The sequence below is a fragment of the Gobius niger genome, assembly GCF_951799975.1.
Source record: "Gobius niger genome assembly, chromosome: 7".
Lineage (NCBI taxonomy): Eukaryota > Metazoa > Chordata > Actinopteri > Gobiiformes > Gobiidae > Gobius > Gobius niger.
In genome coordinates, this window is record NC_136858.1 from 24,272,841 (window position 1) to 24,296,546 (window position 23,706).

A 23,706-nucleotide genomic window follows, 5' to 3' on the forward strand; every position below is an offset into this window, starting at 1 on the left:
CACACACACACACACACACACACAGTATTACGTTTAATTTCCTTCCTGCAACCAGCTACACTGACAAACTTATGTGCATAAACTGCAACATACACTGGGTCAAAGAGTCAATTAAAGTCAAACTAAAAGATGAAAGAAGGCATTGGGCAATATTTGAATGCACCAAGAGGTACAGTATTTAAAATGAGTGAACAAATAGAGAAGGCATTTGTCAAGATTCTGATTCAAAGTTAAGTGCAGACATTTAGTCCACTGCTGGTGTATTTTTTAGCTCTTTCTTTCGCGTGTGCTTCTGTGCTGAAAGTCTGTGACAGTCTCCTGGGGGGTCAGAGTGAGTAAGGAGGAGGTGGAATAAAATCATCTGTCTAAACACTTACTGTAGGCTATGTGTGTGGAGCCAGAACACCTGTTTCTGTTAGTGTCTGGGCTGTTAGCACTGTCTCACAAAAACACTGAGGGAAAAGTTGTCTACCTGTAGCTGAGTCTCCATATGTATTGGCTGCGAGTTTATATATTCGAGGACATTTGTGACATTTAAGCTTTGAATAGTTGGTTAAAATAGAGCATATGGAATACTATTGCTCTAGGAGATACAGGGAATGTTGTTGACTTCTGAGTAGGGCACCAGCATTGCCACATGACATAACGATCTAAAATAGTATGTATGGGAGTATGATACTTTTGGCTGTACACTTTTGAAAGTCATGCACTTTTCTAACTTGGATTGGACAACACAATAACCCTTTCCCCAATTCAATTACTAAAACAGCAGCCATAGAAAATCAAAAGGAATAAACTTTGTACAGTATATTAATTTTTTTTATTGTCTATAATGGAAGGTAGCTGAATGATATTTAAGATGGTTTTGAATAGCACACCTGGGCGCCTCAAATAGTCTTTGAGTTGGTTTGAAGCCCCAGTGGGCATGTATTCCGAGTGCTGCGGACGCGCCCGGTGCGCGCTGCTCGTGTTTGCTGAAGTCCTCTGAGGCAGTGCATTTCAGTGATAATGACAGAGTGGGAGGGCCACTCGGAGCAACTAATAAAGACCGCTATAGCAGCTTGATCCAACTGTGACTTTTATCTCCAACTCCTGGAATTTGGATCTACACTCGCCGTCATCACAAATGGATTATGCTTTTTACGCTATGTTTTTATCCGTGCAGTCCTAAAGGAAACTTTCCCAGTGAGTGTAAGTACCGAAATTCAGTCTACGGAATATCCTTCATGCCTTTTTACTAAAGCCTACCTGTTTGCCTCATTAACTTCACGATAATTCGCCGTGCGTTACTTTTACGCACGGTTTGATTCTTCAAAGTTTTCTTTGTATCCGAGCACGTGTTCCATAAGAATGACGTATAATTGAAACACGGCGTGTAATTTTAAAGAACGAAACGCATTGCTCCACATGTCGAGCTCGTGGGACAGCGGGGAAAGCTGTTAAATGTCTGGTTTAATAAAAAATAGACATGTTCAATCAGCCAATCAGCAGGCACGCAGACTCTCTCTTGTTTGAACAATGTATCGTCATGGAAAGACAATGGATGAGAAAGTTAATTGCTTGTGGTACTTTTTTTTTTTTTTTTCATTAATTACGTGCACGTCTACATTTTCTTTAAAACAAAACATCTTAAAGTCATCCAATTTAAGTCTTTAGTGAAAATTAGTCATGCACACCGTCGCTGCAGGGTTCGGCTTTAGTGCCTCGTGAACTGCATGCATTTACTCAGAAATAACCGGAATAACATTACGCCTTCACATCACCAGGAACGTGATAGCTCTGTAGTGCTGCTTCACGTCGCTTCACGTCTCTGACATCGTACATGCCTTGGGTTGTTGAGCTACGGCCACTTCGTGATATTGGAAAGTTTATGGTCCAGGGGAAGAGGGCACAATATGGGAATTGGCTGCAAAAGCTTTGGGCCAAATTGAGCAGAGAAACAAGGAAAAGAGTGTAATAAAATACTGTTGCCTACAATTGTGGTAATAAATCAAGTATATAATACATTTACTTGATATGTTCTTGAAGGAGCAGGTTCAATTGTGAGCCTTTGAGCAAAGTTAGTTGTTTTTGGCTGTTGTCCTCTCAAGAGAAAATTGAATTATAGCCTAAGCTTTAAAAAATATATTTTTTTTTAATGTAGGCCTGATTTCACGATGCTTCCAAAACATCCTTGTCGTTTTGCTTAGAAGGATGTGTGGGATTTCACTAGCAGCATAGCCAAATGATCCCTAGGACTTATGTGTGACTGGAAGGTTCCTGGTTTGGTCTTTGCATGTGTTGCCCTTGAGCCATGAACAATGCTGACAGACTGCAAATCACTCTCAATCCACTGTCAATACAGCCTATAATCACAAAGGGACTGGGTAGTGCTACTGCCAAAACCACTTCAAACTACGAGTATGCGGTTGTAGCTTAAACCAGTTTGCAAACTTTTTTTGTGTTTTGATCTGCATAAAGACTACAGAAGATAAAAAACGCACCTGAAAAGCAACAAAGACATTTTTTTTTGTCGCATACAAATCAAAGAGTTAAATCTTTACTTTGGAGCTGTATCAAATCATTATATTTGGATAGTGAACTGTGAGCTTCTGAAATGAAATCCCGCATACCTGAAGAACTATGCTGAACAATAAGAAGCCTGAGCTTGGGTAAACACTGCTGCAATTTAAACATTTCTTTTTCATCAACTGGCAGTAGGTGTTACTAAAGAAATGTATACATTGGAAAGGGCTTTACCAGTATGTGACTTTGCATTACATTACGCAAGATTTACAAGTTGAAACTAATGTAGGTATTAAAAAGAATCAAGCTGGCAACCCAGTTATGTCCCCCTGTGTCTTTATGTAAATTATATCAGAACATTACTGACGGTTTGACGTACTTTTATATAATAGTATTTTCTCTTAAATCTCCTTTGGTGTCTTATATTAGTCCTATTATTGTATGGGGAGTGACTGACCAGCATTAAACCTTTATGCCAAAGATATCTATTACCCAGAAAGCAGATAATTTGCTAAAGAAGTAAAGAATACAGTGAATCATCGTGAATCATCAAATGTGGAAAGAAAGTTCCCAAGCTTGTCTCAAAAGACAATCCTTACATTGAACAAACCGCATATTTCTCGGCTTGGTTGAGTATTTTCGTTTAGTATGTAAAGTGAGTACTCGGCAATGTGCTGTATTCTTTAGAAGGTCATTGAATGTGATTGAAATGTAAAACAATCTATTTGCACACAGGTTTTGGAGAGGCCGGCTTTCGAGTGACAGAGACATGATTTGCTTGCTAACATGGACGTCTTTTCTCTGGACTCTGAATTCCATTCCTTGCACATTTGGAATGGCAGTGAATGAGCAAACAGGTATTTATTTATGTTTGTGTAAAAAAGTTGGTCGTGTACTATAGTTGAAACGCACGGCTGTGTCTGTGAAATTAGAAATCCCCTTTTGATAGTGAGACAAAGCAGACTACGATACATCAGGCAGACGATCCATCACATCTCAAACTGGATTGCTTCCCACATTTTTTTCATTGTAGCCACATCAGTTTCAAGTTTTTGAAAGCCAGCTAGATTTATACGGCGGTGAAAGCTGCATTTAATGGGACATATTTCATGCCATTTATGGTTTTAACATTGGACATTGTGAGCCGACCCTGACAATATTGGTATCACTTGGACGTTTCACTTTCAAGAAGGACTTGGAGTGCTATTACTGGATAATAAGACATTTAAAATCAGTGTCACTCATTTGTGAAGTTATTATTTGTCTTTATGTGGGAACAAGACAAATACTCCTTATGACCTAATTAAAGGAGCATTTCACAGCTTAGAATTTCAATACAAGCACTACTAACTCCTTAAAAAAGAAATGCTGCTCTTCGTGTCAGCAAGTAATACCCATTTTGAGTGTATATCATTTTGGTGGTTGTATACTAAGATAATGTCAAGCACAAAAACCTGTTCTTTTACCTAGATGGAACGTGTCCGCTTCTCAACGTACAAGATCACAGGTTCTCAGATGTTTTAGACCGACCATTGCAAATTACAGGTATGTGGATGCCTGCAGCGAAATGTTTAAAATGGAGTTTGTTTTGTTTGTAATGTGTTGTTGTTGTTGTTGTTGTTATTTTCTTCAGGGTTTGATTTGACAGAAAGGTTTCTCCAGAGAAAGGGCACAGTGTGGGAAAACTTGCCGACATTTCGTTTGGGGAGCAGTCCATTGATTAAACCAACAAAGTGAGTCACAAGCTTTTTTTTTTCTGTAATTCCCTGCAGGGCAAATGTTACAGTAAGAGGCTCGCAGCTATACATCATGTCATATAGATCATGTCGTATCTGCTTTATGATTTTACTTGGCAAAATCAAATCAAAAGTTATGGTCTTTTGGCTAAATGGATCTACTTTATGACAGTAGCGCAACTCCCTGCAGAAAGTTGCGTGGATATGATACACCCAGTTCAAACCACAAACCCCATTTGCCCGGGCTAAAAAGGATGAGTTGTAAGGTGAGCTGTTGGAAAGAAATAATTTGAACCGAATTAATATAACGTACATTTACGCAAGGAATCTCTGAAGGGCAAAAAAGCGGCGCACAAAGGCATGAGAACTGAGCCTTTACAATAAGACATGAATATTAGAATAACATAAATAGCCTACAAAGGCACCATTTACTGAAGGCCTGAATCCCCAGGTCAGTCAGTATAAGCCATCACTTTGGCTGTGATATAATGGTCTGTGAGGGAATTTATTTAAATGCATTATAGATGGATATAGCTGTTTTAAATAAAATCCTGTGAGGAATCGGGGAAGACCAGAATGCACAGCAGAATTTACTGATGCAAACTCATACTATGAGCAAGAATTGATTTCAATTGAAATAAGATCAACTGTAAGAGCGTTGACCTTTAACAAGACACACACCTTCTGCTGTAATGGTAAACACACAGTGCCCATGCCTGAAGCCTAATGCAGCGTTTCCTTTTAACCAGAAATCGCCAAGTATGGAAAATAAAGCTTTATGCATTATTAGGAACAGGTTTGGGCTAATCACACGATACCGCATGTGTATTTCAAGATATACTATTGCTTATGTCTTAAGGTTTAACTTTGAGAGAGTAGACTTTGTCATTCTACCTGGAAGACAGGATATTTTTAGTTTTATTTAGGGTTTAAAAAAAAAATGTCACCTGACATCTACTGCCTCACTCTTGCCTCGTCACTTTCTGTCCTGAACTCAAAAACATTTCGTATCAGGTGATTTGTTTACTCCCGTTTAGACTGCCAGCTTTAAATACATTTACTTCGACTTCAACCACAGCCCTAAGTCTGGGCCCACAATGCAGGAAGATGCTGGTTTTCAGTGACACTGCTGACACTGTCATTGGTTATAGTGGCCAGAACGGGATCCCCTCTCATATCCAATTATCTAAGTACTTTGACAGGTGATACGGCATGTCAGCTGAGGAGGGAAAGCTAGGGCAATTGCACGAAGCAGGAGGCCCACTTCCCCCACCACTAAGACCTGCTAAAGCATTGCTCACTTTACCCCGAGTATAGATGCTAGCCGATCCACAACCAGCTAATGCTCTGCGAGCTCTTTGGCACACTTCGTATTAGAGTGAATATATCAAGGCTGACACAGCAGTGGTACATTTGTGTGGGATAATGTATGGCCCCACCTAAAGCACATTAGGCTTGCATTTATGATGTGCTTCCAGACTGTATTAAAGCACACAGATTCAACAGCTAACCATCTTTCAAGGCGAGTTTGACCTTGTCCCATTCTGATGTATAGTGCAGCTTTATATTCTCACAAAAGAAATGGTAAGTGAGAATCTGCACAAAAAATGTCTCAAACATATAAAGAAAAGTGATGTTTTTATTGTAATTTTTATTCTATTTTTATTGTTTTTATTTATTTTTTTAAATTTTTATTTTATGAATTAATATTTAGTTGAGCAAAGACACAGCACTATTGTGTCTTTCTTGACCTTAGGTAGTGTGAGTGAGTTGTATTCGGAAATACATATTTTTTTCCGAGAAGGCTTTTGAAACAGTGGAGAAAAAACCAATACAACATCACATTTGGACAACTCAACACAAATCTCTTCAGAGTATTTTTTTCAACTATTTGCATTCAGATTAACTCAGGCTACTTAGTGTTCGTGGTTCTTAACATTTGGTGTAAAAAATCAGCCTGATAGTCAGGATTTAGTTTGCTAAATAAATAAACAAGTACATCAATAGATGAATACATACATACATAAAAGAATAATAACAAGAAATTGAATTATATTAAGAAGCTTTCACATTTTCAAGAAGACATTTTTTAATGTTTGCATCACAACACAGGATGTGATGATTGAACACATTGAACACACCCATTATGGCGGCCCCTGACAATGTTATCACCACATTCTACACTTGTCAAAGACGAGTAAACAACATTTTTTGCTCAGTACAGTATCTTCTCTACAGCTGCGAAGTAAACTGACACACTTTCCTGCACATCTGTATTCAGAAATGAGTCATTCTTTCAGATTGCAATCTTGCATTAGATTTTGGCTTGATCAGTCACATTCTTCAGTCCTGTTGGCTGCTTCACAGATTCACAGTTCAACAAGAAACAAATGAATGATGCCTTTCCTCCACAGAGCGACATGGTTGAGCCCACTTTGATCAGCCGGAGGATTGGGTGTCATTGATAGGAATGACAGCCAACTGGGCTAACATTTGAGGTTTGATTATTCTTGAGAGAAATCCGATTCCTGTTAGTCATATGAAAGAGCCTCCTGGATTGGGTTTCTTGTGCAGCAGGACACCAAAGCTGCTTCCGGAGGATTCTCTCGCCGACACCGGCTGATGTGACAATCTCTGACAAACCAGTGCTCAAAGCCATACTACAGTAGAGAGGAACAGCTACAGGATACTACTATAAATGAAAAACATACAGTATAGCGATAGCAAAGCATTTTTTTTATAGATACAATTTTTCTTTTTTTGTTTTCTTTTTTTCTTTGTTTTCTGTGACCAAAACAGTGAAGATGGCGGCCGCGACACAACTTTCTTTCACCAAAGAAAAAAAAAGAGTGGAAAAAGAGTGGTGCGCACTGAATGGGTGCTGCTGCCGGATGCTCTCTCATCGAATGCAATTTCTCCATCTGTGAGATCAATAAAGTATCATCTTATCTTATCTTATCTTAATGTTAAAATTAGCAAACATAGCTTTAACTAAAAAGGTGCATGAAAAATGAGTGAGATGAACCTAAAATAAATCTCAGCATAAACAAAAAAATATATAAGTATTTGGAAAAGACAAAAGTATTCCTAGAGGTAGAATCTAGAGGCTTTTTTAAATAGCACTTTTCCCATGAGACAACTCACCAAAGTGCTTCACACAGGGGTAGGGGATTTTTTATTTATTTTATTCATTCACTCACTCCACACGGTGGTAGTAAGCTGTGCACTGTATGTAGCCACGGCTGCCCTTTGGAGTAGAGAGACAGAAGCGCCACTGCACACATCTGCACCAACGGACCATTTATTCATGCACAACCACGTGAGGTAGACTAAGTGCACAAAAAGCAACAGATGTGTGTTGAATAACCCAGCTGAGGACATTATCAGTGTGTGCCATTTGATTCATTTTTGAATAATTGTACAGCCCTGTCATTAAGTGGATTTCACAATGGTGAATTTCTCCATTGTGAGATCAATAAAGTCATATCTTATCTCTTTTTTCCGTTAAATCTAGCTCCTAACAAACTGCAATGTCCTATTTTTCATGTTCTGTTAAAAGCAAGAATGATGGGGACAAAATTTGTGTGACATTTCATACATAAAGATGTATTTCCTGACCTGAGTCACCCCAGCAACACATGTGGTGTCTAATGAGCAGTGATTTATGTTCAACACAACAAATCCTGATGTAACTCCACATTATTGTGGCTTGAGATTCAAAAACACACAGTTTGCTCTAAGGCTGAGTTGCTCTTGCGAAATAGAAAGTATTGCCTAAGCAGTATGTACTTACTGTATGCATTTCAAATTATGGATCAAAATGAATCAGTAGATGTTTTTGTATTGGTGAATATCTTTGCTTTTTTTGCATCGTTTCTTAGTTAATGGGCTATTTTGTTGTTTCATCTTGCTCGTGATAATGCATTCCCTAACACCCTTTTTGTTCTTCCCAACCTAATCCAATTTCCCTATGCAAATGTGTTGTCCCTGGATGCCGGTTACTTATAATTACAGTGATTTTGTTGTTTAAAAGACCTTTTTTTTAAACAACCTTCAAGCGAGAAGTGTCCAGTTGTGTCTAAATGCCAGGTTCAACCGTTTAGTCCCAGGAGGCAGGCAACACAGGGTCACAAACTTTGACCTTGTGGGCTCCGGGAGATCAAGTGTACCTCTCTGTAGACAGGTCATGTTTTGAAATGAGAGCTGTCGTACTTGGGGACTTTGTGAAGAGGGTGTGAAGTCCATGCCCTAACAGATGTGCTATTCCTTTAATGTGAATATAGTATTATGCTGCTAGTCTTTCATCATGTCTAATACACATGGGATGGTCGATTACAGCAGAGAAATACTCGGAGAGGCATCTAATAAATTCACATTCTTATAAATTGCCATGTCACTTCTGATATTGAACTGCAGCTAAAATAGTCCTCTTAGCCCCAAGGCAACAAATAACCTTCTCGTTCTTCTGCTAAACTATTCGATTTTTTAGTACTTTGTAAGTTATTTCGGAGTATTTATCAATTTAGTCATGTACCATAGAGCAAAAATGGTAAAGAATTCAGCGGACACAATAGGGGTGCGTTAAGGTGAGAGAGAATAGGAGATGATATATTGGAGTGAAAACTAATTTCCAACCTGTCGGCAGAAAGTCTCCCTCGGGCTGTGCCCTGCCTCTCCAATGACCTTATCACAGCAATATTATTATTTTGGTCGATCTTGATTTATAATGTTTATGCTTCTCCACTTAACATTGCTAATCTCAACTTTGGGTGAGAACATGGTTTTGTTATCTTTTAGACATTCATGAAACTGTTGTATATAGTGGTGATATCTGGAGATAAGTTGAATAAGCCGTAACAGGCTGGTTTGGTGCGATGCGGTCTGCTTTCTTCACCCATATGTTCTGTGGTTATGAGCTGTATTTGTTTCTTTCTGAGCAAACACTTAGTGTGTACTTTCAGTGAATTAAATCCCACATCGAAATCCTCGTTACATAAAGTGCACTTGGAGAAACTTTTGTTTTCCTTCCTAATCCATAAATTAAAAAAAAAGTTGTCTGGTTTCAGAGTTTCAAATACATTAACTCTGTACTAGAGCGTATATTTTGTCCCCTTAGGATTATAAAGTTTTATCTGACATTTTTGTCGAGGTAGATTTGGGTGCAGGTTTTTATGAGCAAAAAACGTATAATCAATTTCCATTTCATTCAATAAGTGATCAAAACGTTAAACCTAAATGTCTCAGTACTACTCTGAACGCAAATATATTCTTATAATTCTAAGCCTTAGAATTATAAGATTCTATCTGGGTTCAAAGTAGTTCTGGGATATTTAGGTTTAACGCTTACAGCAATAATCAGGCCATACATACAGTATCATCCCCTTAGAATGTATGGATATGATATTGTATGTGTGGCCTGATTGTTGCTTACGTCTTGTGCAAAGTTGTGTCTTTGTGCAAGAAACGTCACTGATACTGTCTGCCCTCAAAACAGAATACGGGTACAAAAAGACCTTCAATGGAAAAACATGATTGATTTGTTGGGGAGTAGAAGAAAGTAAAAAGGACACAAATACCAATGTAATAATATTTAAAATCACATCCTAGTATGCTTTTTCCTTAAATTCGTTATGGTTTAACAGGCAACTGTATTGAGCATCTGAGGTCGATGAAACCTTGAGCAATAGTGTCCTAAAATCTTGTAAAAGATTTAGGTTTTGACTCAGATTCAAGTTGTACATTATCTAAATGACAAAGAAGCCAGTATCAGGCTAGATGGGAATCCAGTTTGACAGGTGATATTTATGAGACAGATTTATGTCTTTATTTCATAAGAGGACACTGAAACATTTTATCGATCATTGAAGTTGACTGGCTTCACGTCCTTTGCCTTGAATGCTTTGTTCTGAGTTACTGAAAGATGTATTTTTCTATTTTGTATTGATACTAAAGACCTTCTTTTCTGTGATATGTTTTTTTTATAGATCCATATTCACAAATGGGCTTTCAAGTGAATACTCTTTGGTCACCACTTTCCGAGTGCGAAGAACGACAAAAAAAGACCGCTGGTATCTTTGGCAGATTTTCAACCAGGCAGGAATCTCTCAGGTTAGCCTATTACTTTCCAGCTTCTTTTTATAAACACAATAATTTAGTAAAGTCGTTGTATCCGTGTGTCTTCAGGTTTCGGTGGTGGTCGATGGCGCCAAGAAGGTTGTGGAGTTTTCTTACCAGAGCGCACTCAAAAACACACTCCGCTACACATTCAAAGGCAGAGACCTGCAAAACCTGTTCGATCGACAATGGCACAAGCTGGGCATATCTGTGCGGAGTAACATCGTGTCTATGTACATGGACTGCAAGTTGGTGGAGAGAAAGCTCACAGATGAGAAGGAGACTATAGAAATCAGCGGAAGAACTCTTGTAACAACAAGAGTGGAGGATGGACGGCCTGTAGATGTATGTGCAAGACTTACTCTATTTTATTTTTTAGCACTCTAACACTGATTTATCCAATTTCGCTCTTGGGCTGCATAATGCATCGTCAAATTATTGTCATTGCAATATTTGGTGATGCAGTATTTAAGCCCCAAGAAAGGGCCACCACACCTACCGTAAAACAACATATAGAAGAAGAAATCACAATGTACTGCAACATCACTAAGGCCAACAAAGACGAAAACAGAACACATGTTGTACCTTAAAATGTCTAAAAGTTCAGTTTTATTTCCAGTTTAGTTGCTGTTTTGGTCCTGATTTGGTGTCTTATGTAGACACAATTTGATTAAAACAAATTACGTTTAGATTTAATGGAAAACACTGAAAGTTGAAAGGGTTTAGCAAAATATCTAAACAGTATCGTTATCTCAGTGTTTAAGGCTAAGCAATTCTTTCTCATATTGCGCAATCTTCAGCTAAAATTGACACCATTTTTAATAGCAAATCCTTATTGAAGTGTGAGATGTTTATTCACACATGAATAAAATATAAAATAGCAATAGAATTTTTTGTTAGCATCATGTATTATGTTTCTATGCTTACATGGTCTTTTGCACACAGATTGAACTGAAACAGCTCCTAATCTACTGTGACCCCTATATGGCTGAAATGGAAAACTGCTGTGAGCTGATTGAACCGAAGGTACTGTGCTGCATTTCATTCCAACAGCAACAAATTACATACTTGAATTATTCAGAGTCGTACCACTTGGATTCATTGTTTTGCCCTAAATAATGTATGCTTTGTGTACAATACTTTTTTCCTCATTTTTCCTCCCCCCTCAGTGAGCTTGTGGAATGGCTTCTTGTTTATTTCAATTAGGCCTCGATCCATTCCCTAGATAGTAACACAATAACATCGGTCTTTCGTCACAATAAATCAATATAGGCTACACGGTTACAGTATAGTGCAAATGCAGACACGACCCCTGACCCCATACCATTAGGTGTCCCCATAAGCATGCTGTCATGTGCATCTAGAGTTTCCCGTGGAGAACAAAGAGCAAGACAACCCTGAGAAGAAGTCATCCCTGATTGTATTCTTAGCACTTTGTGGATGCAAGAGTTAAAGAAGAAGTAACTGGTTTACCTTAATAAATCCTTTTTGTAGTTCCTCTGGGGGTAATACAAGTGTTAATGGGATGATTGGGGGGTCATTCATCTCCCACTGGTGTCTCTGGCCAGAAAGCCACACTTGCAACTTTCCCTGCACCAGGTGGGAGGCCCCAATACACACTAATAGAATCACGAAGAAGAAGCTAACAGCTAACTAAAAGCTAACTGCGGGCTAGCACCACTTTAGCAGTATTTACAGCCAAGTTTGAGTGAAAAAAATTATCTCCATTGGGGCACAATGTACAATATCCCTCTCTCCTTTTGTCTTTTCTGTCAGCGAAGTATCTACTCTTACGGACAATTAATGAGCAAAAAAAACCCCGCAACATGCTACGACACCTACAGTGGCACTTATGGCCTCTAGGGGCATGAGTTACTTAGTTTTGCTTTAATGCTTTAAAGAGACTAGATGCAAGTTGGTCATTTTTATACTCACTACTGCCACCTCAGGTAACGCGTAACTGCAGGTTCTATATTAAGCCTGTGCATGACGGCACTTCGGACCTGAATTAATAACTTTTTGAGTGACAGTGCAGGATTTTAGAGGCAGTTGTGGTGAATAGGTCTGGGCTCATTCTACACATTAGGACATGGCTGAAACATTTAGGGGGAGGAAGATACTTATTTTTAACATGTTTAAACTCTGTAGGTTCTGGGGTTTTGCGACAATAAATGGAGGTCTCTAAAAACTTATATTCATAATAATTGAAATAAATCTATAACTTCTCTACTCTTAGAATACCAACGTTTTTTCAGGTTGGAAAAGGGTGCCACTGTGAGAAAAAGATGGGAAATCACTGTCAAATATATTGCAAATGAAACACTTCTGTTTGCCTGGTTTAGCTATGATCCCGTTCTGGCATATCTGTCTTGCATTAACCTTTCAAAGACTCGAGATCATTGAAGTCGTGCTGTAGAGATGGCTTTGTCTTTGTTATACCAGTTCAATCCTATTTTATTAATTTGTCTGTGTGGACCAGGTTAAGTTTGTGATGGATAACTTCATTGTTTACTATTGTAGCATTGTAGTACTTCAATGTGTACTATGGAATAAAACTCTTGAATCTTTTGCTTTATATAAATGTCAAAATGACACACTTGCATCTGTACATTGATTACTTTTGGCTATATTAAGCCGCCCTAATATTTTAGACAAAGTGTTTTTGCCTGAAAAATGTGTATTCTGGTGCCGTACAGTGATTTCTGGTGTGTAGTACCATGACAAAGGAGGTGTCTAAACGGTGATATTTTTCTATTGATCTAGTGTGAAGCCTGGGAGACACTTAATGGCACTTCCCCTCCCCTGGTTACCGCACAGCTCCCCCAGATGCTGTCTCAGCCGCCATCGCAGCCCACTGACAGATGCCACTGTCCAGCTGAAAAGGTACAATCAATGCCTCCACCAAGGGACCCTAATTGAGTACAGTGTAATGTCCGTTGTAACCGAACCAGTCCCAATTTACTACGCAATCTATTATTCGGACTGCACAGATCAATTTTTCCCAAAGGTGTTTTCTCAAATAGATTCCAAGAAAGCACGGGAGGATTCTTCTAAGAAACTGCACACAGTGTATATTTAGGGAAAACACACACACTCATAAGTGGTAAATTTACTGCATGACAAGTCAGGCTTTAAGTTGTTTGCGTGTAATTCCACCCTAATTATTGTGATGCGGACACTGTATTTGTACTGAAATTCATTTACTGCAATGTGGATCAAATTTCAAATGTGTGATATTTACTGTCACTTCCAAACTCATTTTCAAAATATACAAAAATGGTGCGGTCCTGAACTGCTGTGCCTTGTCAGGGGAAGTGTGATAAGGCCTAAAACGAGAGCCTATATATTGCCTCCTGTTGAATTTTGCTCGATTTGCTCACTGCAAACTTCATGGATTCTGGCTTCATTTCCTCATTGTTCAGCCCATAGACACACTTTAATATGTTTGAGTTTCAGTCCACGTTGCAGCTTTTTTTTTTCCATATTGAAGATGTGGACTAGTTGCATGCAAAAGGCACGGTGTCACATGGTTTTGGGATCAAGAAAGTTTACCCCAAAATGAGTGTTTCATCAGGGAAGAGACAAAAGTGTATCACTGTCACTCCGCCCGTGAATAGGCATATTTGGTGGCTTCTTTTCAAAACACAATCATGGTACAGTTCTTTTAGACGGATAACTTTTTTATATTTGAAAATCATACATTTGACTAGGCATTTGGGGCACAGAAGAATCCTTTTATTTATGACAACTCAATTGGCAGATAGAATGGTGTGTTGTGACAACTGTGGGCGTGAGTTCAAATGAAGGACAAACGAATGCTAAAAATAATCCAAATCTAAGAACAAAAAGGAATGAATTTTCCCCCAGACGAAGTACATGCTTTGAACGCTCCCTTTTAGTTAGGAGAGGGTTAAATAAAGTCGTGGTGACAGAGATTGCATTGTGCTATGAGTGGTATTCTTAGGGATGAGCAGGTGTTGTTACTGTGTGGCCGATAAGACCAGATGGCTTTTGGGGTCAGTGTCCTAATTACTGTGATGTGTTTGTAGGATTAAGATACTTAAAATGACTGGAGTGCACCGTCGCTACTGGATGCTAAATAAAAGCTTGTGGAGGATGCGGGATCTTTTCACCTGAGCAATTGTTGATCCTTTTTCCGAGCACAAAGTCGGAAGCTGTTTTACCTAGCTCTTAGTGTGGCATTATGAAAAACACCATGCAAAAGAGAAGTCCGCCTGAGTTTCTCACCGCTTTGCATGCGTTTAAAAAACTATCACGAACAGGTACTATTGCATTTATTCTCGGGAACATGAGACATCAAGGTTCAAGGTTCAACTTTATTATTGTCCTGAAGGAAAATTAGGTGTCCACACGTGATGTCCACACAAAGATCATACAGTCACAGTACAGCTAAGCATACAAATCAAACAATTACTTTTACAATGAATTCATTAAACATGGGTTGAATCTAAAAGGAATAGAATAGATGAAACCCCTTGACATTCACCATCTTGTCTTCAAGGAGGGCCAAAAACATACAACATAGATAAACTGCATTATACTGATACAATACAGTATTCTACAGGATACATTTGTGTAGAAACATTTCACTTGCTCAAGCTTAATCTTGAGTGAAACATCTTAAATGCAAAAATATCTGTCCATGAGTGTTTACAATTTAAGTCTGTACAGGATTAACATTTTTTAAAGTAGACACATCTACAGGTCAAAGAGATGTAAAAAGGGCATTTTTTTCCCCCACACTGACAAGAAACAGAATATTATATTGTATTGTATTAATGTACCTAATATAGTGTTGAATGAAGTGTGTGTTTAGCAGCAGATTGGGTTTATCAGATTCGTAAATGTGTTGTAATTGGCCTCTAATGATTCTTAATTGACCTAGCAGGGTTCAGCTCCCACGCTGCACTGACTGCCGGCTTAGGTGAACTTGACTGTGGCTCTGGAGCAGGTGATTAATTACTTTGTGCGGGATGATGGGACCTCTCAGGGCTAAGATACATGAGCGTTTGGAGCTGTGTTAAGTTAGTATTTCAAACCCAGTAACATGCTGTCACTGTCAGGAGACTGCAGATGCCATGAGTGTAAATCTATGGCTCAAAGCGGATTGTGTTAAATATGCCTTTAATCTGCACTGATAGAGTGGGCAATATGCGCGTGTGAACTTTGCTAATGGATTATGTTCCAACAGTCATCAATGATTTTAGCCTGCCATTCAGCACAATGTGGAGTTTTTTTTCTGCTTCCATTTCTGCAGGGCATGAGTCAGGCCGTGCACTGTTAACGCTTGAAATCTAATTTCAGGTCTTCGACAAATCAATATCTGGCACCATTTGTTTACTTACCAAACAACAGAATTCATAACAATTCCTATTACAGGTCTGAACACTAAATCAATGAGGTTAGGGAAAATATTAGATGATCTGCAGTTTGCATGGAAATGCAGCTCTAGGCAGCAAACAGCTGGTCATGCCCTGAACTCATTTACTTATGCACAGCTTGGACTTCCCCTCGTAACAGAACAGTGTGTGATTTATTGGAATAAGAAAGACATTTGTCAAAATAAGGATAATCGATATGTCTGCAGAAAGTGGCTTAAGTGCCACTCAGCCAATTACTTGTACTTGCTGTGATGCATCAAGAAACTTAAATGCATCTGACGAAGAATTTTAATTTCCAACTCTATTAAGTTTGCAAGGGTGAGAAGAAAATGCAACAAGAAATGCAATAGTGTCTCGCTTTAACATTGTTTTCATATGAGGAATTTATATTTACATACAATAACTCATCATGTAATAAAGTTTACATTTGTCATCCATTAGCATGTTCTGGCAAACTAAGGAAACTGTATTTAAATGTGTCACTCCATTTCATTTTTATTTTTTTATTTACATCTTGATGGAAATTGATAAACTGCAAAATTGACACAGAAAAATACACTACATTGCCATTCCCTGTCCCTGAAAGCAGACATACCTCTCCATTTAAAAATGGCTAGTATTTTAAATGCAACGTATATAGTTATGTGGTTTAAATGCAGGTACATCTCTCTAAGTGCCACATCTAAATGTCAATGATCATTGATTGAAAATATTTCTGCTGGTGTCTGGAATTACCAATGCTAACATTAATGCGGCTGCAATGTTTATGTGGTGCCTCTGTGCAGTTTATCAAAAACGCCATGCTTTGACACATCCCTGCATCATAATTGCTTTCATCTTATTCTCTTTGGCTTCCATCAACATTCATCTCTCTGCTAAATCATGGCTGCAGTACACTCCTTTAGATATTCATTTACACAGATCCTGAAATGTCACTGAAAGTCCAGTTGACTGTTGAGCATGCGTGTAACACATTAAATCAGGTGGTGGGGGTTAGTAATAAGGCGTTCTCACGAGACTTCACAACAAGAGATTTTGGTTTAAGAATAGTAAACTGTCAAGAGTGCAACAATTTAGCTTGACTTTGTAGAGATTAATCAGACATCTGGGCAATTTAGCGCCTTTAAAACAACTATAATGAGGAGTACAAGCCAATCAGCATGACCTCCACTCAGGGCTTCAGCAAAACTGTATAGGGATTTTTCTAGCTATTTTACTACTGCCCAAAGTACCACCATGCAGTACAGTGAGTTTGACGGAAGATGCTCTGCAAAGGGATTACCCCGCTATGATTAATCCAGAATCCCTCAGGAAATTAAACAGATAAGTAGTGGTTTATAAGAATGCAGCTTACTTGAAGAGAAATCCATTTTCTATGGCCTTGCACATAAACCCTGATATTACAACTCCAATGTGCACATGCAAACAAACAGAAACACAATACTTGAAATGTTAATGGCAAAAGTTTAAACATTTCTTGCATGTTCATTTGCATTCTATAATAGACGTTTGTGTATTGTTAAACATACAGTATATTGTCATAAAAAAGGTGTCCAAAACAGATATGGATGAAAACACTCACTCCAGTTATACTCAACTTCAGGTACAACGTTTTTATTGTATATTAGTGCAATAATGTATATGCAAGTTCTAGACTATATACAGTTATTGTCCTTATCCAAATATGATAGATGTATCTTTATGTCTACTGTATGGACAAAACAGCTTTATTTTTTAAATATTATAATTAAATGTTCAATCTAATGTCTGACAAAACACTTTTTTTTTGTTAGGGAAGTGCAGTATTTTTTTTTATCTCATAAAAGAAAGAGGACCACATTGTGGACTAATAGCAGTTATCTGTCTCATTATATTCAACTGAACCTCCTTGAATTTGTGCTTTAACAAACAGGGCTTGAAATTAAGTTGTGCCCATGAATGGACAATGTGCTTAATTAGATTCTTTGCTTTCAGCGAGTTCTTTGTTGGTTTAATTTGCCAAATCGCTGTATCCCCCATCTTCTCCCGCGGATGAATTTTGTTCTTATCCTGCCTGTTCACACTTGTTTAATTCCACCCCATAAGGCTATACCACGAGGGCAATCATCCCTCTTTTTGTCCTATCCCTAAAATAATAAGGGTATTATAATGGTAATGTGAACCCCAACAAGGGTCATCATAGCCAGTTGTTGAGGAAATATTATCCGCCAATGCAGCTGCTGTGCCACTGTGTCACTGAGAACCAGTGGAACAGCTGTAAGAATGAAACCTCTGATGAAATGACAAGCCTTCATAAAGCTATTCTCTAATGTGTGAACTAGGAACCTTTCACTAACTCTGTGTGTGTATTGTTTCCTCTGCAGGGTGACATAGGGGGCGCTGGCCTTCAGAAGAACCCCGGACAGAAGGTAAGATTCCAATTTTCATTCCATTTGCCGGTGGCTGAAGGTTAATATTGTGTCTGTGGGACTTATGTCATAATAGACAATAAGCCATAGCAGAAACACAACATACAAAGACAACTACCCAACTTAAAGGGATTTTTCAGGATTTTTGACACAGGGCCTCATTTCCTAGTTATCTAGAATGTTGTTGATCTTTGGGGATTTTTTATGAGAGATGAGAGATGATACTTTATTGATCTCACAGATGAGATTCATGCAGTCCTTATATTTGAAGAGTTTATAGTGGTGCAGGGCGAGTGCTAGGCTAGCGCATGTCTATGGTAACTAGTAGCCTGCATTGAAAACTTCTTCGAAATCATCGGGTAGTCTGATTTGTTGAAAGCTCCTTTGTGAATTCCACGTGTAGTAATGCTGGCCGCAGGTAAACAAACTACTGTAGATCCGGTAACCGAGCAGATCACTTCGCCGCTGCAGAGCTTACAACCAGGAAGCTGATGCTGCTCAAATACAAGTTATTTTAAATGCAAGATGGTTATATTTAAAACATTATTCAGTCAACGCAGACATTTATGCCGGTAGTATGGTGTTATAAGTGATTTACCTCAGGTGCACTGTGCTTGGGTCAGACTGTTTATAATGCACGCTACGAGTTAGCATAGACATGCACTAGCCTAGCACCACTAAACCTTTCAAATACAGCGACTGCATGAATAAGAATACAAAAGATATCCCCAGAAATCAACAACATTCTGGATAACTAGGAAATGAGGCAGATATCACACAGTGAGTGATATCTTTTTTATGCATGTACTGTATTTATGGCACACACAAACGCTACACCATCCCAATGCAAGGGTGCACCATACATTATTATAAAGATGATGATTATAAAACTAGTTCAGAGAACCACTGATACCATTCAAGTCCTATTTAAAGCCTTACTGCTGACCATTCCAGATTATACTGTATGTTGCAACTAAACTTTCATAGAACTGAAAACATGACATCGATACCAAATGGGCTTTGTGTAGTGAAAGCAAAGCAGAACCTTGAGACAAGCTGGTGATGTCTCGGTCCGAGCAAAGTTAGAGTCAGGTCTGAGGAGAGGCACACAGTAAAACACGAGTGTTTGTGAGGTACTTTTCATTGATACAAAAAACATGCCTCTATTTTATTATGTTTATTGGGTGAAATGTTAGGGAGTATAGCTAGGAGTATTCATTTCCTAGATTTATATGGATGGCAGTTCACAAGTTTGACCAGCCTCTCAATGAGCTACAAACTAGGCCATTATTCCTTCACTTCCCACTCTCAGCTGCGGTGAGCTTACTTGGTGCCCTGGGGCCGCGTGACTTGAACATGGCTGCCATTTTGCGCCAACAACCTGCAGTCACTCGCTCATATTCCACATTTACACAGACAAGGTTGGTGAAACGCCCAAGAACACAATGACATCTGTGTTACAGTCCTGCTGGTTGGTTCAAGTTCTTGTTTGAGCCAAGCAATGAATCCCCGCTTTGTCCCCCTGGTTCAGGCTTAGTCACGATTTTGACCTTTTATGGTCACTTAACAATGGTACTTGGATCTTTTTGAGTTGGTGCGAATATTTGACATATTACAGCTCGAAATCCACTGACAGCCGGTACAAATCATTATCATAACTGCTAACAGTATGGGCACTTGCTTGGATGGCATAAATTAGTACAACAAATGTCCTTTTAGGAAAATGGTGCCACAGAAAAGATTGGAGTCGCATTGGGATATTTGGCCTGGAGTCTGGTCCTGCAGTGCAAGTGGCCACAGATGGTTGAGTTTCTGGAGGGGAGCCAGGAGGGATCATGTCCTTGTCACTGCTCGAGCAGACGAAGAGGCTGTGCTGGGGTCTTGGTGTCAGCCGCACTGCCTTCTGCATAAAAGTTTGGGCTAAAAGCAACCAATTAGCAAGGTTTTTTATGCTTTTCTCATTTTGACCAGCACTGGGGTATATTCAAATTACACACTGTGCTATTTAATATGGGAGAAAATGTGTGTTCTGGTTATAAAGCCTCTCAGACAAGCTAAGTGCATGTAATTTAACTTTGATGTTTATTTCTAGTAATGAATTTGAAAGACTGTATTTAACATTTAAAGCACAAAAACATTTTCCATTCATTTGTGTTCCTTTTAATGATTTGATGTCGCTACCATTAGACGGTCCTGATTAAAAGAGATCTCCGTAATAGTGAGAGAGAAAGTCACACATTATTTCACCCCAATGGTGGAAATTCACGTTAGGCATAAAAATATAAATGAGAGTGGTGTGTGACGGCCGTGCTTTCTGACAGTCTTTTCCAAGGGCAGCTGTGGCTCTACGTATATGTATGACTATGGAGCGAATTAAAAAACATGTCCCTTATGTAATGCTTTGGTTGACTTGTGTCATTTAAAACACCGTCCCTTTAGTTCTGCATTATGTTTATTTCTAGAGATTTTTACAAAGTGTAGTCATGGTGTAGACTTCTGCTAGCAATTCAAAATATCAAAAATAATGCTTTAAATCCTGGCATTTTGAACAAAATTGGGCAAAGAGATGTATTTTGCCCTTGGAACAAAACACAAGTATAAACACAGTATATTTTTCTGTGGCCATTTTCTAATCAACTTTTCCAGCAGCTATCACAAAAACAGGTGTAATGATGTGGTTGCTCCCGGACGCTGTAATATGTCCATTTGTTGGCGCTTTATTGGTGCGCTGAGGTCAGGGAAGTGTATAGCTTACACACTATAAAAAAGCCAGCTAATTCCACGCATGGCATTTCTGGCAAAGGGTCGGAAACTGGGGCTTGGGAATCTGTTATCACGGTGATATTTGTGGAAAGTAAGCTGCTAAGATGCTATAGAGAATTTGTGGAAACATAAGCCACTTCCAGCGTATTCCCTCACTACATATAATCATGATATAGACTCAGGCTTGGGTTAAAATAATGCATCCCACCAAGCCGGTAGTGGAGCTGCCGTGTTTGTGAGAGCTTTTTTATCAGTATCGCTGCAGTGCAAGTCGCTGTTCATTGCTCAAAGAGCCGTGAGTAAGTTTGGAGGGCATTTTTGATAGAGCCAGTAAATGTTAAGAAAGTTGTGGATGTCGCCAGTAACAGTTTGTCTTTATAAACAGATACGGAGAATGTGTCCCTATAATCCTCTCAGGGTGATAAGAATGATAGCGCATATCGTTGGCAAATTATAATACTGAGGCTCCATTGTTATATGGACAGGGATACGTTTTAAGACTTACACTTACATCTTGTTATCAAAATGCAAGTATATGACAGTACATTAAAAAGCATTTTTGTAAACGCACCAGAATTAGCCAGAAGAGACGAGTTTCTGAAGTGAAGCATCCCCAACTATATTTAATCATCTATTTTACAATCGGGTTTGTAGTCATGTCTCTAAGCAAAGCTGTGGGTTTGATAATCCAAATGGGGTAAAAATGTGTCTCTGTGTAAGCACTGTGACTTGCATGCCTATGTGTATTCATCTTTAGGATGTCTACTACTTCTAGTTCTACTATACGATTCGTGATTACAATTTGTTATTATTGCAATAGGACAGGTTACTTTGTGTTGTCATGGGTTGCACTGTAGATTAATTTCAGTATGCCTTTATACAGTGTTTTTTTTGTCAGTACTGAAAATGAAAACAGTAGTAACATTAGGTCCAGATTCAGACATGTTTTTTCTCCTATCATGCACAGTTAGTTACTCCTAATTAGGGATGGGACCATAAACAATAATATCGTTAATTGCGATAAAAATGCAGCAATTAATCGATCGCCACATTTTTTGATGATGATTTTTTGAGCAGCATTCATGATTTCAGTAGGTTAATTCCTCATCCAAATCCATTCTTTGATTAACCACTGCAGAAATAGCATTTTCTGTGTCGAGTTGCTCATTTGCTGCATGTTTTGTATTGATGACAACAGTATAGTTCAAAATGTTGCACAGTGTGCCTTTAAATACTTACTTTATGTCTCACTCAATATGACATTTACAGCAGACAATGAATAGGAATATTTAATAATTGTTCAATCCCCATCATTTCTGCAGTTTCAGTGATTTTTTTAAACCATAGGCAAATATCGTAATAATATCGTTCATTACAATTATTTTGGCCAAGATAATCATGACCCCGAATTTCATTATCGCCTCATCCCTTCTCCTAAAACACATATAGTTGTAGGAAATGTGCACGAGTCACGTAAGATCACTACTGACAACCACTGGATGAAGCTACACCGATTCATTCAAAACCATACTGTTTATGCCATACAAGCTTTTGACCTGAAATTGAGACTATGAACTTTTCCCCAAGTCTCTTCCTAGTTCTTTAACTTTCAATTTTGTCATTGCAGGGGGAAGTTGGAGCAGAAGGGCAAAAGGGAATCGATGGGGAGAAGGTAAGTACTACCATTTCCAGCCGACATATATTCCATACATAGCACATCAGCCCGATCTCGTTTTGTCAGGGAATCAATTCTTATAGGCTTTTCATTTTCTGCGCGGTGCCCTGAGGTTTTGCAGCCGGAGCAGACTTCTCAGGTGCCTGTCTTATCTGGAGCAGATCTAAGAGCGTCGTAGCCTGCTGTGTCCTTCTCCGCTAAAACTAATTGATATGTATGCGACTGAAGGTTTGGCATACTAATGGACTAAACTAATTTCTCAGATTACTGTAAGACCCTTCTCTGTCATTTCAGGTTAAACTTTATTGCATGCTTTTAAATCCAGCCGCAGTGATTTAGATAATGTACTAGAGTAAACCAATGATTACTGCTCCGAAAGTCTAGCTCTGAAACATCCCTTTATCCGTTATGATTTTCACAAATACGCTGGGGTCAGGTGTATTTTTATTTTTATGTTTTTTTGCTCTTTAGTTGATGTTTGGCCAGAAGCAATATTTCCTGGTGTTTTCATTGCCTTTGAGTGCCACAATCTCTGTCCAGTGTGCAGACGGTCAGGGTAACACTTTATAAAGGCATCTTATTTCTAGGGGAGTGTTTTCCTCATGTCAACAAACTGCGACCAAAGGCAAAACATGTCATGCTAGATGGGTAAAAGAAATAGCAAAAATGTTTGGTAAAGTTTTGTCATGCCGTTGCCACAAGAGGATTTAAAAAATATATATATAAATTACGAACTAGATTTCAGGACATCCCTAACTGTTGATGTGTACAGAAGATATAGGACACATTTCTAATAGGAAGTGTTGTCAAAGTGTCGGGGGGGGGGTTTGAAAAGTAAGGAATAAAAGTTGTTGTGAGTGCAGACCAGACTGCAAAGACAAGGCCAGCTCACACAGAGGGAGGGTTAAGTGGCCTCTGTCAGCTCCAAAAGTCCCTGACGTCATCTCAATATTTGCATACGAAACAAACAACACATTTAAATTCTACTTTTCCTGTCGCAAAACAACAATGACAAACGACAACAGTGACTTTTAAGACTCTCTGATTTGTTGATTACGAAACGATTTGGAGTTTTAGTTTAGTTTAGTTACTCTGTTCAAAGT

At 38.7% G+C, this 23,706-nt stretch overlaps 1 protein-coding gene across 1 annotated transcript in view; it reads left to right on the forward strand.

The window, feature by feature from the left end:
* The first annotated feature begins 988 nt into the window (after nt 1–988).
* The window catches only part of LOC306965605 (uncharacterized protein), a 111,256-nt gene continuing 88,538 nt past the window's right edge, over nt 989–23,706 (forward strand). The window contains exons 1-9 of the mRNA XM_079560119.1: nt 989–1,191; nt 3,241–3,362; nt 3,976–4,050; nt 4,139–4,238; nt 10,226–10,349; nt 10,425–10,700; nt 11,301–11,381; nt 13,119–13,238; nt 22,556–22,600. Of these exons, the coding sequence (XP_079416245.1) occupies nt 3,275–3,362; nt 3,976–4,050; nt 4,139–4,238; nt 10,226–10,349; nt 10,425–10,700; nt 11,301–11,381; nt 13,119–13,238; nt 22,556–22,600 (909 nt within the window). The 5' untranslated portion in view covers nt 989–1,191; nt 3,241–3,274. The remainder of the gene's footprint in view (nt 1,192–3,240; nt 3,363–3,975; nt 4,051–4,138; nt 4,239–10,225; nt 10,350–10,424; nt 10,701–11,300; nt 11,382–13,118; nt 13,239–22,555; nt 22,601–23,706) is intronic.